The 18,908-nt window shown below is 29.6% G+C and overlaps 1 protein-coding gene and 1 long non-coding RNA gene across 3 annotated transcripts; one reads left to right on the forward strand and one right to left on the reverse strand.

The window, feature by feature from the left end:
- Positions 1-4,927: 4,927 nt before the first annotated feature.
- LOC140965211 (NDR1/HIN1-like protein 3) lies at positions 4,928-5,785 on the reverse strand. Its single transcript, XM_073425334.1, has one exon. The coding sequence runs from the start codon at positions 5,667-5,669 to the stop codon at positions 4,998-5,000; it is 672 nt and encodes a 223-aa protein (XP_073281435.1). The 5' UTR covers positions 5,670-5,785; the 3' UTR covers positions 4,928-4,997.
- Positions 5,786-6,513: 728 nt separating this feature from the next.
- LOC140963810 (uncharacterized) lies at positions 6,514-7,560 on the forward strand. Of its 2 annotated transcripts, XR_012172761.1 has the most exons (4): positions 6,514-6,634; positions 6,730-6,828; positions 6,903-6,987; positions 7,176-7,560. It is a non-coding gene; the product is annotated as an uncharacterized lncRNA (long non-coding RNA). The 2 variants fall into 2 exon arrangements; XR_012172760.1 differs by having other exon boundaries at positions 6,556-6,828.
- Positions 7,561-18,908: the final 11,348 nt, after the last annotated feature.

Consider the following 18,908-nt stretch of genomic DNA (forward strand, 5'->3'; position numbering starts at 1 on the left):
TCCACACGTTTGGTCCGATTTAGAAAGAATGATGGAGTTGGGAGGTGAGTTGGACCTGCTCTTCTTTGCCTACATTTATTTATTTATTATTATGTCATCATATCTTTTATGCCAAGAATGATGAAGAAAACCATAATATAACTGCAGAATATTTGGCCTCCATATGTTCTTTTGGCATTTTTTGGGTAAATAAAACGATACTCGTAGTTTGAGTATAAAGGACATGTTCATTCTATAGATTATTTTTTATAATTGTATTTCAAATCTATGACTTATTTCAAATATGAGACTTTGATATTAGATCGACTATATGTATTTTGGGGCTCGTGGTATTGAATAAACTAGAAATGAATTTGCATATTTGCACGATGATGGCTAATTTTTCTTACACAAATTTGACATAATTATTTAGCTATAACCATAATTCAAACAAAACATACGACATTAAACATTGAAATTTGGATTTAGATTTGACGGGAATTAATTTGAAAGATATATGCATGAATCAGTTATAATTTTAACAAATAACTTGAGAATAAAATAAATCCATTATTATGACGTTGTACACAACTTTTTGAGGGGTATTGATACGAAGTGGGACCTGTGTTCAGATTTATATTTTAATTAACTAAACAAAAGATTTGGTTTACGGTACTCAGAGCGCAACAACCCAATCAAAGACCACTAATTTCTGTTTATTTTCTTAATTAACCTTATTTTATAGTGTACTTTATTTAAGCTTTAGCGCGTAAAGATTTGGACGAATTTATTAAATACTAGGGATTTGGTCAAACGAAAAGTATTTTAAATTTAAGAAAAGAGTAGTTTACACCCTTTATAAAAGTCAAATTATTTATCCGATTGGACTAAAAACCTTCATGCATTGGATAAACAAATCTTATGAGATCGTTTCACTGGTTAATTTTACAAGTCAAACTTCATATTTGACCTAATCCATTAAAATATATTATTTTTTATTTTAAAAATATTACTTTTCATTCTAAACATATAGATATGTGATATGGTCTAATAAAAGACTTACTCATATCAAATTTAGGTATTTTTTATTATAATTAATTATGAATTTTTACCTAATCTTGTAAGTCTGCTTCAATCTCAATGTATATGACGTATGTAGCGGTACAAGCTTCCGATTATATAACTAATCCTTGTCTTGAAAATTTGAGGTTATTAAATCGGGTAATTTCATACTGTATTGGGAAAAAACAACAACTATACATTTATAGTAAACTTTGTTTATGCATCAATTTATCGTTAATTTTAACATATCCAACATATGTGTTTCGAATGTTAGTAACGTTAGGTATATGAGTCTCACATATATTTATTTTAACATGTACATATCTAAACACGGGCGGTGCAACACAGTAGCTCGGGTGACCTGTTTTTTTCGATATTTTTTATACATAAAATTTTGTCTTATTTTCCGGTAGCTCGGAGGCTCTATTTGTCAATATTAGCTCAACCATGATTTAAAAAATTATAGTCCGGGTAGAAATGAAAATCTGGCTCCGTCACTGTATCTAAACATCAATATTATAATGTTTTTCACGACATGAAATTGGCTGATAAAAGAATATACGATTGCTATTCTCTCTATAATTTTATTTGAGTAGTTAACATTAGAGAGTATATTCTTCCCCTTATCTATGCGTCACCATTTTAGTTTAAAATTTACATAATCACAAGGCATCCACGATGAAGTTAAAAATTTAAGCCAAATATATATATATATTTTTTGTTTAAGAAGGGAAATTGCATTTTTTATCCCATTTATTTACTTCTTTGCAACTTTGGTCCGCTATGTTATCAAATTTCAATTATAGACATGTATGTTAGAATTTTTTGCAACTGTAGCCTTCTTCACCGGAAGTACTGGATGTTACACTACACACATCAATGTCAGATCAATGTTACATTAGTGCCACATCGGAAAAATGACTAAAATTACCAAAAAATGATTGAAGATTAAAACTGAAATTTGACAATATAGAAGATCTTAATAGCAAAAGGTGAAATATACATGATAAATTATGTTGAGTATAAAAAAAATTTAAAAAGTTAAATCATATCGGGGTGATAGATAATCGCCCTTAATGTATTATCGTCGTGAACACAAACAAAGAAAATTTTGAATATTCTGAAATACAGATTAAAAGGTTTGGTTCAGTTTTAAAGAGTTGAAAACAAGCCTCATCTTTATTGTGCGCTAATAAATGGGCCCTTTAATTTTCAACTTATAAGTTCTTGTTTAGGGTCCAATAGGCCCTTATATAAACAAAAATAGCCCAATGTTGATTAGTTTGTGTGGGGTTCGCTAGGTACAAAATATCCAAACAAAGTCAATATATAACTCAATTTTACAGGGTGAAAGGTTTAGGAAATATATATAATAATAATAATAAAAAACTCAATTTTAACCACATATCAAAAGGCATATGAAAAATAACTTTTTTGGTCCAGAAAATTTTTCCACTTTAGATTTTGAATCACTGTCAAATTTTTGTTTTGGTGTAATAAATTTGTTTTTTTTGCTTTCAAACCTATTTCACTGGAAAATGCTGACATAATGGCGAAAAATGTTAACGTGACATTGAAAAATGCTGATATGAAATTGGAAATTGCTGAATTATCTGATATTAGGTCCGGGAGTAATCTGCCTCAACGTGGCAACCGAAAAATTTAAAGAGGTTACAATCCCATCTCGCTTATTTCCAGATTGGAATAATGTCCAGATCGCACAATGGAAGACAAAGATCTCCATTACCAAAGTTGTACACGAACAGATTCATGCATGGATATTGGAAGATTACAAGAAGTGCAAATGGGGTGACCAGAATTAAAATTGTTATTCCGCTGGCGTCGTCAATGTTGAAAGATCATCCAAAGTTCATGGAATACAGAATTGTTTATATAACAGACAATATATTGACATTTTTTGACATGGGGAGAAATATGTTCGAGTATGATATTAAATCTGGAAAAGGCAGATGTATGGTATGTTCACAAGCAGGAAAAAAATGTGTGGGCTATAGACCTAGCATGGTACATTTCAGAGGAATGCAGCCTGCGTTGAGGCAATCTAAGTGATCCAAATATTAGCTATTACGTACTCTAGCATTTATATCTGATTTCAACCTCGAACTTGTTCTTTTCTTTTACATTCAAAAACTGATTGCTTGAGTTCCTATGATGAATTACTGTTCTGGCCAAATGGAAAGGTAGCCAGGTGGGTATTACTTGCAAGCATGCATACACTTCTTTCTACTTGTTTTTTTTAAAATCCCAAACAGTGTGTGTTTTGTTTATCATTAACAAACAAAAACCTTGTATGTCAAATATATTGAAGTAAGAAACGACCTGGGGAAAAATACTATGGTTCCCTAGACCCTAGAATATATACAATGAATGGATGGGGTTATAAGCTATGTTGTGTGTATTTTCTACTAATGATTTTTTATGAAATTTAATCGCAATTTTAATCTCTAAATCATGATTACTTTTATATTGCCATTTATCAGTCGATCTAATTGGTGTTACAAGCACTAATTATATTATTATAAATAAATATTATTATATTATTTTCTCATTCATTTTCTATGTACAAAAATATTTATACCACAAAAAATCTCTCATAGAAGATTATGAAAATTCTCATAACTATATTTTAATGGTATCTTAAATTAAAAAAAAAGCGTGTTCTGTTGAATGAAAGTGTTTAACAAAAAAATTTGTGACCTTGTCTATTACAGGAAAATAACTTTTAATCCACTAACTTTTATTATATTGAATTTTGGTCTATTAAATTTTTGAAGATTGGTTTTGTTCAGTCATTTTGTTTTTTTGCTTTAAGTTGAATTTCGTCGAAGAGCCGTCGTGACACCATAAAATACTGACATGATATTGAAAATACGTGATGACATAAAAATTCTTACTTTTCCGATATCACGCCAGCAATTAATCAAATTAGCTAAAAATTAAATTTTAGTTTATATAAACCAATTTGGAAAACTTAATGAACCAAAACCTAATATTGGTCAAAATCAGTGTACCTTAATAATTGTTTTCTCTATTTTTTGGAAGTGATAGAAAGTCATATTTAAAATAATAATTGTAGGAAAAATAGTTCTTTTAATCAACTTACTAGTTCAATTTTGTGTTTTACTCAACTAATTTGTTCAATTTTGAGTTTTAGTCAACTCAGATTTTATAGTTTGATTTTAATACACTAACTTTTATTTTTCTTGTTATTTTGTTCAAGTTGCTGATGTGACATCGAAAAATACTGACATGACATCGAAAATTACTGAATTGTCAAATTTCATGTCAGAAATTTGACAAAAATAGTTGAAAATTAAATTTTAATGTATCAAAACCAAAATTTGACAATTTAATGGATCAAAATCAAGAATTAGACAAGTTAACAAATCAAAATTCCTATAATTGTATGGTGAAATTCTAAAATATAATAAAAGAATCAAAACTTAAGTTTCACATGAAAAAGAGAAATATGGTAGGTCATTTTCAGACACGACGATGATTTGAATTCGTGTTATATTACATATCATCCGTTTTTATCCTCATTTATTATATTCACATCTTTCATATGTTTTCAACTGATATCGTTTGGTACCTGGCATGTCCTGCACTCCAAAAAATTTCGTGTTAAATACTAATTATTTAATTGGGTCCAAAAATTCCTCCATATCCTCCTCTATTCATGTTGAGTACCGAATTCTCCCCTTTTCGATAAAATCATGTATTCCGAAACACAATTTTTCATGATTTATTTTACTCATAAATATTGATGGTTTGAATTTACATAATTTTGACATTTTAAATAGCACAACTAAAAAAATATAAATACTAAATCATCAATTAAAAATTAAAATGTAGACATGGCTCTCAGAATGTTCGCATCAAAATAAATTTAAAGCCGTAAAGAGGATTACGTCTCCATTATACATAAATTAAATTTAACTGAAATAAACCGGACACCTTTTACCCTTATAAATCGGCAATATCAAGCCATCCGGTCCAACCCCGACTGGACAATCCACGTGCATCTTATGGTGCTTACTATCCCAACTCGATATCTTGAACCGTATAACAGACACGACATCGAGCCGGAAAGCCACCTGGCCCTGAGCTCTGGCCGCCATGAATTGCTGCCACCGCTCGCTAGTCACCGTTAGGGTGGCTCCGCTTAGTGTTCCGGCGACAATGGTTGTATTTTTCGGCTCCTGATAAAACGAAGACAACACCAGCGAACCGCCTATGCTCTGATCTTGGTAATAAACTGTCAACTGCATTGAATCATAGTAAACACCAATATTCTGGTTCGCATTCCGCGCCGTGACGTTGTAGATTATCTGCATGTTCTGGAACCCGCTGTCTTGTGCCAACTCGGGGATCGAGAATTCTTCGATGTGGACTCTGGGACGGTGGGGGCGTAAACTGAGCCACAGGATGAATGAAATGATGCCCACTAGGAAAAGGAGTGCCAAAACAATGGTGCAGATAAGTTTCGAAACTCGGGTGGTGAGGCTTTCTTTCACACGGTGAGCGTAGTATCGGGCCGTGTGTTGCCGATGCGTGGTTCTGTTTTCCGGTGTGGATTGGATCGGAATCATGTTCTCGGTCCACATTTCTCCGGCCGAATCCGAAAATGGAAATGGTTACTATGGTGAAATGTAGAAGGTGTTGTTTATAAATTTGTTCCATTAATGGGGGGTGAAAAGAGGAAGTTAGGGAATGCTTGTTTTGAGTAATTTGAATTGGAAAGAAAGGAATAAGAGAGTTGGCTTAATTTTATGATGTTGGATTCATCTTTTTCCATGTGCAATTGTTAATGTCAGTCTGGTTGTATGAGTAGGAGGTAAATGATACTTGTTTGACTTGCATACGACAGGTATAGAACTTAAATGTGACCTATGCGAAGCATGCCAACTGAAAGTAGATCAGTACGAGGAGATGAGGCATAAATTTAAGGGGAAATTACTTTTGTTTTTTCTTTGATTATCGATTTTGGTATCTTGTGTTGTCACAGTTGAATTTTATAACCTATATATCTTTCATGAGTAGGTCTATTATGAGACGGTCTCACGAATCTTTATCTGTTATACGGGTCGATTCTACCGATATTCACAATAAAAAGTAATACTCTTAGCATAAAAAGTAATACTTTTTCATTAATGATCCAAATAAGAGATCCGTCTCACAAAATATGACTCGTGATACTGTCTCACACAAGTTTTAGTCATCTTTCATTTGTCGACATTTTTGCTTCCTTTTTTTGGATTTTTAGTCTCTTTTTTTTTTAATATTGACATCATATTAGACTCGCGGGGAAAAGAAAAAAAAAACAAAGATAGTAGATAAATAATGAATTTTGACCATATAATTAAGTAAAACAAAAAGAGGTATATGCCAAAATTACAATTTTTCCTAAGTTTAGTAAATGTGGGCATCTATCTATATATATATGGTATTTTTTTGGTTAATTTGAAGTAGTGAAGAATGAATATTTAAACTTGGAGTTTGAGCTCGGGCTGCTCGACGAACTAGTTTATGGTTGGTGTGATACAAAATAAAGAACTCTGTCAAGTATTTGGTACCGTTTATCCCCTTTCCAACTCTATATATATTAAGATGTTTTGTGTTAATTTTTTTGGAGAAACGTGTGGAATTCCTTCCTTTTTCTTGTAGTTGTTAAAAGAGCGTGAAATGTAGATTGGGTATCCATCGGATGTCAAGCATTTGGCGCATATCGGGTGGGATGGCCCCTCCGGGAATGCTCCCACTTGGGTATGTTTTTTCTTTTCTATTCCTACAATCTCGATGCATTTTCTTGCTTTAATTTTTGTTTCTCGTTGATGCAGACGAGTGAATTTGAGACAGTGCCTTATTTCACCGCAACTTCGATTGGAAATTCTGGTTCAGCGCTCTCTCCGTGGTCTTCTGTGGGTGGGTTCTTGGCTTCTTTCTCTATTTCATCCTCTCTAATTTTACACGTGAGAAGCTACTACAGATGCATACATTGATCATTAGAGAGGGGACATTCGGCCATGTTACTGGTTGGATATATGTTTTATGCATTATAAATCATTACTCACGTTTTAATTTAAAGGTTGTGATCAATATTCTTTTAGCAGAATTTGGAGAAATCATGCGGAAGCAATCAGAAGCTCATATGTTTAAAGACCTGTCACCTACTACAGAACTTCATAGCATAAAGAAGCAGCAGAAACGGAAGAAATCTAAGTCGACATCCTCCCCAAACTACTCAAATTATTCCTCTTCGTCAAGATCAAGAGTATCGAAAACAAAAGCCTAGTTGATTTGTTGAAGGCAATACATATTTGGATTGATTCTGGTTGCGAAATGCAGATTGTAGAGGCTATGCTAGGTAAATCAGTTGGGCTGATGATACCGGATTGTGTTTCCTTTTCTTCGCTTCTTTTTCGTTTCAATCTCTCTTTTTCTTGTAAGCAAAGTTACGAAAAGCCTTGAACAGGGAGGGAATGTTGTCTAATAATTGTTGGGTTTTTTTAATAAACTATTATAAATGTAAGAAAAAATTGTAATTTTAATCACGTAGTTTTAGTCCTATAACTTGTAAAAGTTTGGTTTTCATAAAAAAAAATATGGAAGAAACTCAAATTTTAACAAATTATAGGACTAAAACTCAAAACATGTTAACTTAACTACAATACTAAAATTATAATTCTTCTTAAATTTTAAGATAATTTACCATGAGATTTTAACTTTATATAACAATTAGAGGAATGATTCCTCGGATTTCTTAGGTTCTGGGCTCTCATACTCCATTGAACCGGGTTTCAAGAAAAATGTTTTTTTTTTTAATATAACAAACCGATGAAAGAAATAAGACATTTACATTCCTATTACAATTTGAGGGATCAAAGCCCGAATTCTCTAAAAAAATCATTCCTCGAACGCTCATTGGGGGGTGGGAAAATACCGAAAAATTCGGCATACCGCACTTACCATATCAAAAAGTATTGCACATTTTAATATGAATGGGATACCAAAAGTCAGTATTGGTAACAGTACGAGATTTGTAAAATTTTGCATGGAAATATCGAAAATAATTATTATAATAAACATATTTTTAGCTATATTTCTTATGCATTTTGATTTTGCACACTTCACTTGAATGTCCTCGAGTGCAGAAAAAATATTTTTGTTTCAGGCATGCGAAAATTAGGCATTTGTTCTAAGAATTATTGGCATATTATTTGATCACTAATTAGGCAAAGGGACATGTAATTTTGTAGGCATATTGTAGGTAGATTGTGACTAATAATTAGGCCGAATAACACGTAGTTTTGTAAGAATATGGTTTGACCAAGAATTTCGGTATGGTACGACGGATATAAATTTATACTATATCGAAATATTGGTACAACATCAGTATCATTTTTTCCAATATTGAAATTTTCGGTACGACCGAACCGGTCCTTGTTCTCATTATTTCATTTTTTTTGTTATGGGTTCACAAAAAGGTATTTTTACGAAAAAAGAATATTTATAATGCTATATATTTTTAACAAAACGAATCAATTTATATAATTATTACTCTCTACTATTTATAATTAAATAAAAATTAATCATTTTGTTGATGTGATTTACAATAAATTTTGGGGCCTTCTACTTGGACCGTTTTCAACCCCATATATGTAACACATAGTGTTCACAACTTGCACAAAGAAACTCACTTAATATTAAAGTTTGACCGTTTGTGCCTAATGAGTTAAATTTCACTCACACCTCGAAATTAACCATCCAATCAATTAAATTTTACATAGAAACTATCCCATCCCTTTTTCCCAACTTCCGTACGTCACAGTAGATACATATTTTGCAAAGTCCGATTATTTAGTTTTGTGAGATTTTGGGTCCATGTAAATTCAATTGGATTATCTTGATTTTTATGAGAGTTCGATTTAATTGATACAATTTTTATATATATAAAAAATGATCGTTTGATTTGTTAAAGAATAAGTAGGATTCATTTTGTTTTTGATTTAGCAAATAGCCAAGGTACGTGACACAACGTCCCAAAAAAATTATGGTTCTTATTTTTTTTTTGGGGGGGTAATGGAGAAGTTTTTAAAAACGCAATTTTTAATTTTTACCTCTCACATAAAAATCCATCTTGATTGAGCTATGTATGGGTTTTTGTTTAAATAAAGGAGAAATTATAATTTTGGTCATTTTAACTTTATCATTTTTCATTTTGTCACGTAAGTTTTCAAGTTGTAGTTTCATTCCTATGAATTGGGGTTTTTTTCGCTCATTTTTTGTCTTTTTTATTGGAGTACTGACGTGACATCAGACACTCGTCAATTTCCGACATCAATTTCCAGTTCATGTCAGTATTCTGAAAAAAAATTGATTAAATGTGGGAATAAGTATCAATTTACAGGACTAAATATGCAAACATGAAAACAAATTAAAAAGATCAAAATTTTCCTTAAATAAACTTCTCACATAAATATACAAGCACTACAATAAAATATAAATCTACTGCTAAGTTACCAAATATGTTTGTATGATCATTTTTTTAATCAGCAGACGGCATTTCCCCCACCAAGAAAGAGCATACCACGGGCACCCATCTTCTTGATTTCAGGCCAAAATCATAAATGGGCGCTAGAAAGATACCAAAAACCTTCAAAATATGCTGCTGCATAACCACAATTCTCACGATCACTCTCTGTTTGACAATACTAATCCTTTTTCTCACCATCCTCAAACCAAAACAGCCCAAGATCACAACTCTACGAGTCGCCTTACTCAATTTCAACTCGTTTTTCTATCCGTTTCAGCTCAATGTCACGCTAGGAATAACCGTGAATGTCAAGAATCCTAACTACGGAAGCTTCAGATTTGGTAACACTACATCTTATATAAGTTATCGTGGCACGCCAGCGGCAGAAGCACCGATAGAGGGGGACGAGATACCGGCTCGAGGGCAACGCAATATCACGACAGAAGTGCTGGTGATAGTGGATCATTTGGTGTCGAATTCGTTCTTTTGGGAGGATTATACCACCGGCTGCCTGAATTTCACCTCGTCCACATTCTTCCGAGGCAGGGCGGAGGTGCTGAAATTCTTGAAATTAAAGGCGACCAGCTATAGTTCGTGTGACATATCTGTCTATATTCAAGCTCAGAATGCGTCGTCTGTTTGCAGGTCCAAAATCAAGTATTAATCAGCTGCTTTGGACTGGAAAGTTTTTATATATGCTAGTATTATATGGCTGAATAGGGCTTTAGGATCCTAAAGTTGGGAAATTGAAAGATTTTTACAAAAAATATGGGAGAGGATTTCTTTAAATTTGCAACGTGATTCCCAAAGCTGACGTTTACTTAATTTTATTTGACAAATAATTTTCGTGTTTTTGTTTGGGTATGACTTGGTAATGCATGACTTGATTTGTCGACCCGAATTAATATGAATTTGGCACGAAAAGGTACTTGAACGTCTTCTAGCACGATTCAAGATCGTTAATTTTCAAGTATTAATCTAACAGTAATATCTACATTGGCTCGAAAAGCTTAAAATTACGCAAAAACTCTTTTGATATAATCTCACGTCAATTTCTTGAGATATATCTACTAAATGAAAAATCATATTTTGAAGAAGGGCCGAGTTATGCAAATCCAAATAATCGATATTTGAAGAACTGGACCTAGAACTTCAGTATTTAAAATTTTGATTCTGGCTCCTTCGAAGGCCTCGATCAAATTGATGGTTCTTATTGTATTGGATGGATAGATAATATGATTTAACATAAAATAATGTTAAAGTTCATCAATATATCGTTATACTAGTATTTATAATCAGTATATAGTGAGATTTTTATTCAATATATCGCAAAATTTTGTAAAAAATAGATTTCTCTTTCTTTATTTTTTTTTTGACAAAAAAAATTCTCTCTTTTGAGAGGAAAGTTAATTTTCATAAATATCGGTTTATAGTGTGTGTTATGCTCCCAAAATAGAAGATAAAATCAATATATTGTAATAAATTTATATTTTATGATGCATGAGTTCATTTTTTTATAACATTTGTACCAATTATATTAGCATATATCAATTGAAAAATGAATGAACATTTCTATTTTCTCGAACTTAAATAAATTGATCATGATGTGAAAAAATACATGTGAATGAATAATGAGATTTAAAATAATTTTGTAACATGTTAAATTTTATTTTTAGTTGTTGAAACTTGAATTACAAATATGATAGTGTAATAATATATATACATATATGTGTTTGTATTACTTAAAAGAAATGTGTATTGATAATAATGTTTTTCAATTTTATTTTATTTTTTTTATTTTTACATGATAATTTGGTTATATTAGAGATGTATGTAAGTATTAATCTACAAAACTTGATGTAATTATAGCATCAATCTTTTAACATATTAGCTTTACATTTTGACAAAAAAATTCCAAAGAAAACCATTAAATGTTACTAAGTCATCTGACCAACCAAATTTAATAACTATGAGGGGTAACCTTAGCTGGTTTTTGGGAAGAAGATTGATAAACCCGTCTCTAATTCTTACGCCGAACTTGCTGCTTTCCGTCTCTAATTCAGATATCACCGGATTATAATTTACAGATCAACTAAATTATTTCGGACTCTCTACTAGCAATGCAAGTAATCACGCCACCGTAAGAATATCTTAGTTATGTCGGCACATATGCGGCAAATATCAGACGGTTCTTGGATCATCATGATAGCTCCTTGACATTGATAAAACTATCATAACGTCACTAAATTAATATTGAGTATATTTTATTGTAACTTTAAATTAATAGGACGTACGATGCTTAATTAATGTTTCTGAAAAAAGATGGAGAATTTCAATTCTTAGTTTTAGTTGAGTTACGTAGTAACCAAAGGTTGGAATCTATGCCATAGACTCCAATCATTTTCTGACCAGAGTTATTTTTCAAAAACTTACTTTGATCAATGTTATTTTTCAAAATTTTCTTTAATTTTTATATTGTAATGTGGGAAAATTACGATTTTTGTAATGTAGCTTATATGTTTCTTTCCTTCAAATTTTTCTCATTTATTTGTTGGGTGTAATAATTATTTCTGTTGAGTAGAGCAATCAAAAAATTGTGTTTAAATTATTATATGGTTTAAAATATTTGAATTGTATCGTTTATCACAGCTTTAACTTTTAGTAAATCGACGAGAATTTGGTCGTACACTTTGTATCAGAGCTAAGGTCATGAGTTCGTTCATCATTAATTGCAATAAGTGCAATTATTGATAGTAAGATTATTATGTTCAATAATTGTTCATATTGGGCAGAGTAATCGAAATGAGGTGCTTGAACTACTTCACGATTTAAGAGATTTGAGATGCACTATTACCACCAATTATAGCTTTTGGTAAAGTGAAAAGGGTCAGGTTCTACGTTATTGGTCAACTTACAGTTTTATTACACTAATTTGAATTTTCTCGATTGTAGTCATTTTTCATCGGAATACTGACGTGACATCATAAATGATGACATTTTCAATGAGAATTGTTAAGATAAATTGGACTTAAAGTTCTGATTATAACAAACTAAGTTGTTTATTATTTTGAAGCTGGTTGGGCTAAATTAAATACGAATAAAAAAATATTACGTGACATAATTTTATTGATTAAAAAAATATATGTATCAAGATCCATAATATCATAACAGAGAATACTTCAATTAAATTCATAAATAAGTACGTCCAAAAAATAAAATATATATATGAGACAACATAAATATATAAGATCTTGACAACATGAAAAAAAATACGTACTATATTTTATTCTAATTTCTGATACTTCGTGTCAAATTCATCCATTATGGACGCATCTACTTAATCGCAAACTATAATTTAATATTATAATAGATAATTATATAATTCTCATTGATAAAATTAATTAAAACTACAACTAATAGCTTAATCAGTACAATTATATTTTTTTACGAAAGTACAACGAAAATTTAGAATCCTGGTTTACTTTCCAATCTTGAAAACAAATAAGGCTAATATTAATTACAATAAACTACATTAAATACAAACATCGAAAAAATATATTTTAGCCTTTCTTATTTGAGATTTTTAATCTATTTGAATTAATATAACATTAGTTGTTGTTGCACGTTTTCAAAAGATTCAATATTAATAAATAAGGTGAGGAAGCTCATATCTTAAAAAAAATGAAAATTTCTAAAAAAATTAAATATTATTATGAAAAAGGATAGCAGCATTCTAAAATTATGGAATTGTAAAAATTATAAATAAAAAAAAATCAAAGTTTTTTTAAGAATAAATATATATTTAAATAATTATTTTATACAAACATTTTTATAGTTAAAATAATTAATAAGGTGTTTAGACAACTATTTTGTAAAAACCTATTAATTTTAATTTTTTCCTTGTTTGCGATTTATTACCCGTTTAACCCACACTTGTTTGAAAAACACTTAAAATAAGCTCTTACAAACACTACCTTATTAATGTAAAGTCAAAGTGTTTAATACTAAATTTTAGTCTTAAGTCTCTACTGTTTCATGTTGTCACATAATATTATGTATATATTATACGAATCCGATGCAAAATAAATCGTGTATATATCTATTATATAGCTGAAAAAACAAGCTCCCCACCTAAGTCGAAATATAGGTTATATATTTCAAAGTTTAAATTATATAATTGATATATATTTTTTTAAATTATTATTAAAAAATTAATCTAATTCAACTCTCCGCAAAAGTAATCAAGAGACAAAAATAAAGTTGTTGGCCCATATTTGGATTCTTAAATTGCTTCTGCCTATGACCAAGTGGGTGAGACCAAAAGTTCCGCAGAGGGACCGATCTCTCCACGGAGAGTTAGGTAAAATTATTTATTATCGAATTTCAAAGTTTTGAAAAAAAAATTAAAAATTATACACATAATTTCAGATTTCAAGCTTAATTAGTAGAAAAATTTCGTATTCCATCTTAAGGTGCATGTGTGTGACCCAGGACCAATAACGTTGTCGAATAAATTAATATCTGTATATAATAATGATTACCGCTTTTAGGGGAAACATATTTTTATTTTTTAATCTATGCGTTATTATTTCATGTAGATGTAATTTGGGGAAAATTAGGATTTTGGTATTTAGGTTGGCCTATTTTAGTTTTTTTTTTTTTAACTTGTAAAAATTTGGATTTCTTGTATTTTTTTTTTTTTTTGTTTTAATTTTGGGAAAATTAGGATTTTGGTATTTAGGTTGGGCTATTTTTGTTTTTTTTTTTTTTTTTGTAATTTGTGGAAAATTAGGATTTTGGTATTTAGGTTGGCCTATTTTAGTTTTTTTTTTTTTATTTTTTTTTTTTTTATCTTGTAAAAATTTGGATTTTTTGTTTTTTTTTTTTTAACTTGTAATATTTTGTATTTCTTTTTTTTTTTTTTGTTTTAATTTTGGGAAAATTAGGATTTTGGTATTTAGGTTGGGCTATTTTTGTTTTTTTTTTTTAACTTGTAATATTTTGTATTTCTTTTTTTTTTTTTTGTTTTTTTTATTTTTTTTTTTTTTATCTTGTAAAAATTTGGATTTTTTGTTTTTTTTTTTTTTTTTTTGTAATTTGTGGAAAATTAGGATTTTGGTATTTAGGTTGGGCTATTTTTGTTTTTTTTTTTTTTTTTGTTTGTAATTACTAAATATAACAAATTTTATTTTATTGACATTGATGTTTTCACTAACGTGATGACAATAAAATATATATTAAAATATATCTAAGTAAAATTAAATATTTTTTCTTAGATAAATTTTAATGTATGTAACATTACTTTATTTGCAGTATATTATCCACGTAAAAGAAAATCAATGTTAAATAAGCAATATTCGAGTTAAATTATTTTTGACAAAGAAAAGACCAAAAAAATCAAGTTGATGAATGAAAAATAAACCTTCACATAACTAAAATCCAAGACAAACTAACTTACATGACTAAAATTCGTTATTAAGACATAGTTTGGTATACATGATAGGATAAACATGTGATATATAATATAAGGATAAGTTATGGATAAATAAGATGTAGGATATTATATTTAATGCTTGGTATGATTTTAAAAAGAGTGATTAAATTTATATTTTAGATTGTAATGATAAAATTAACCTTATCATAAAAACTTTATTTTTCATTGTTATCGAGATCATGCACTTGCATATCCCAATTGTTAAATTACGATATATATATGCGTGTATGTATATATATGTTTCATTGTCATAAAACAATTATAAATAAATTCTTTATCAAATAATCTTATATATTTTAAAATTTTAATTTGATGTGTCCAATACGTTAGTTCGTTTTTCACTTTTTTATATATTTATTTTATTTATATTTTACGTTTTAATATTTTTTTATTGTTTCATGAGTTTATAATTTGATTATGGATATTTTAAAATAAATTAGCGGCGAAATTTAGAAATATCTCAAGTTTAGTAAATAGAATAGATTCATTTTAATACTAACTATTTAGTTTTAAATTTTAATAACAAAAATATATTTTTAACATTATATAAATTATGTATGTCCCAACACATTATCAATAGCAATTTTTTGTCGAATGAATATCTAAAACTAATTTAAATCCCAATGCTTAAGAAATGTGAGCAATAATGTCATTTCATAGAATTTATTATTTATCATGTAGATATCCCTACACATTAGAGGGATGTCTTATCCATAGTGAACCACCATTATCACGGGCACATCCAATTTTTATGGGCTATTAAAAAATGAACCAAACATGGGATGAAAGATGATAAGTTATTAATTATTTAGTTATCACGTGTACCAAACTATGCCTAAAAGAATCCGATGTATAATCCGAGTGATTAAAGAAATTATATACGGGAAGATCAACTCTAAGAACACGGTTAAACGATAAGAAAATTTACTTCTATTAATTATGTTAATGAAAATATATATATCATTAGAATGTACAAATCAAAATATTGAATGAATAAAAAAAATCCCATCGAAAGAGCTATATTCCATTATATTAAATCAGATTACCTATTTTAATTAAAATAATTGACCAAATTAATTAATGCATTGACCTAATTGTCTTGCTACGTGTGGCTGTGCAATTACAGCATAAATTAAATGTGATGGATTTTAGATTTTATTTTATTCCAACCATAATAAATGGCTCAACCCAAAATGATATATTAAGATCTAATAATTAGTATATTAAAGACATATATTACCACACATTAAGTGAGGCTTATGTCACAATCTCATGAGATTTCCTTAAACACATTAATCACTCATCTCCTGCACATACGTGAAATAAATGATATATTAAATACACATCCCGTGACTACTTTTTTTTTAAAAAAAAATTATATATATTATATATGTAAATTTAAATTCTTTTTCCAATTAAATTAAATAACCAACAAGATATTCATATGTGGATACGAATTATTAAGTGGGAAAAATTGTGAAACTGGAGATTAATTAATTGATATTAATTTAAAATCAAATTGTTCAGCGTAGTTATTGTTGTATTCATCTTCCCGTTTTTTATTTTCGTCATCTAGCTTGACAAAAGTGAGTTTTAATTATATAACTTTGTTTTCTCGTTGAATTTTAATCTTATTTCTTCAGAACGCTACAACAAGTATCCTACCATTATGATCATTTACTTATTTTAAATTACTTTGTATATTCAACATATATACCTCTTTTATTTATTATCCTTGTTCTTATGTTAGAGCCCAGCCCAATTGTTCAAAAAACCAAGCTCATTTAACATATATATTGTTTTATTTTTTTTATTCTGGGTTTGGAAAAGTGTGGATTTTCAAGAACGAGAATCTTATGATATGTTGAGAATATCTTATGATAATCAAATAATAATAATAAAAATAAGAAACATAATCCTTTCTCTCATCCGTCTGCTTCAGCATAAAGCTTATCTTTCTTCTTCAACCAATTTTCTCGCCTTTGACAGGTCGTATCTCCGCCACCTGTTGTCGAAAAATTAAAGTACATACATATTCGTAAAGCTCTCGTCAAGAGCTAGCTAGCTATACCAAAATTTTGGAGAAAACTTGCGACGCTTGGAAATTCGTCTCCGAACAGTCGCCTGTTTTCGTCAGAAAATCGGGAGGAAACAGTAGGTTATGTTGTTTGAAGCTTGAATTCGAAGCTTATAAGGACAATATTTGAAACTTTCAGAGTTATATTTTAGGTTTTAGGGTTTCGAATTTTGAGTATTTTGATTCAATTGAATTCCAACAATTAATATATGTTGTATTATTGATTGTAGGTGAATCATTGAGCCAATTGGAGGTATTAAGATAATTTTCGGATTTTAATTAGATAATATTTCGAATTTAGCCTATTAATTTGGGATTTATGATTTTTTGAAATGTTAAATCGTTATTGGGATGTGTTTATAGCATTAGAAATAGAAAATGAAGATTTTGGAAATTCCTAGTAAATATCGAAAATTTCTGGTTTGGTACGATTGAATTTTCGAAATTTCAATTTATATATTATTGAGGAATTTAGGTTTATTAAGTTAAATAAATCGATATATTTGACTTTGCAATTATCTTTAGAAATTCTAAAACCTAAATTATGGATTTTTGGAATTTTAAGCTAATAGGGTAAACATTGGAAAAATAAATAGAAATTGATGTGAAATAACTTATTTGTCACATGATCGGATTCTTCGGGAAAAATCCTTAGGAAATTTCGGTGGTAAATTAAGTATCAGTTGAGGTATGCGTGAACTGTTTTATTTTGACGTCTATAATGACATGAAATAACATTAAGTATTTGTGCCTTATGTGCTTCTGTGAATAATGTGATTGCATTCACGCATTTATTTGAGTTGATACTATTAGTGCATAGCATTTCGAGGTTTGACTTTGTTGATTGCTATCATTATTGATATGTTGATATATTGAGTCATCGATGGAACGAGTGATATGATTAGATCACTTTTGACATCTAATCGATGGAGCGAGTGATATAATTAACACACTCCAGATGATTGCACGAGGACTGACAGGGTCGTTACCGGACTCTCGATGCTACGTGCATGGATGAGCGGTAGCTTGATGTTTCGTTACTGCATTCCTGGCACAGGTGATCACTGTTCCTGTTGCTGATGTGTTTCATTTGAACTCCGTTTTGATATCCGTTATTTCGTTGTTACCGACACGCATTGCATTGCATTTTACCTGATTTTATTTCATCTCAGTTATATTTAGTACATATATGTGTATATTATATCATCGAGTCATACTTTTGCCAGCAAATGCCATGTGTAGATGTACTGTTATTTTTACGATGTTTTGGATCGATAGTTGTGTGATCGAGGATTGTCGGCTTTGCATGTGTTAGTCCTAGCTAGTGCGGCTTTAGGTTTGTGAATTGATGTTATGACTTTATTTCGAGTATATAAATGTTGTTTGTATTGTTTGTAATATTTTTGGGATATTCTATTTATGGGGAGGTCATGTCGAAATTTCTATTGGCCCGAAAAAGAAAGTTTTTAATCGCTTTCGGTGTTTATATTAACGAATCATGTTTGTCTAGTCATTAAACATAAATCAGAACTATTCAGGAGCACGACCCCCTACATCTTCTTCGTTAAAGGACATACATATGAAAAAAGAAACAACTAAAATATAGCCACCAATACGAATTCAATATTTTTTAGTACTAAAACTAGAAAAATAATTTGAGAATATATATGAGAGGTTAATTTTAGCCAAATATATAATAAGAAGAGATTTTACACTTCTTTGTTTATAAAATTTCTAAC

This window comes from Primulina huaijiensis, chromosome 18 (genome assembly GCF_012295235.1).
Source record: "Primulina huaijiensis isolate GDHJ02 chromosome 18, ASM1229523v2, whole genome shotgun sequence".
Taxonomy (NCBI): Eukaryota; Viridiplantae; Streptophyta; class Magnoliopsida; order Lamiales; family Gesneriaceae; genus Primulina; species Primulina huaijiensis.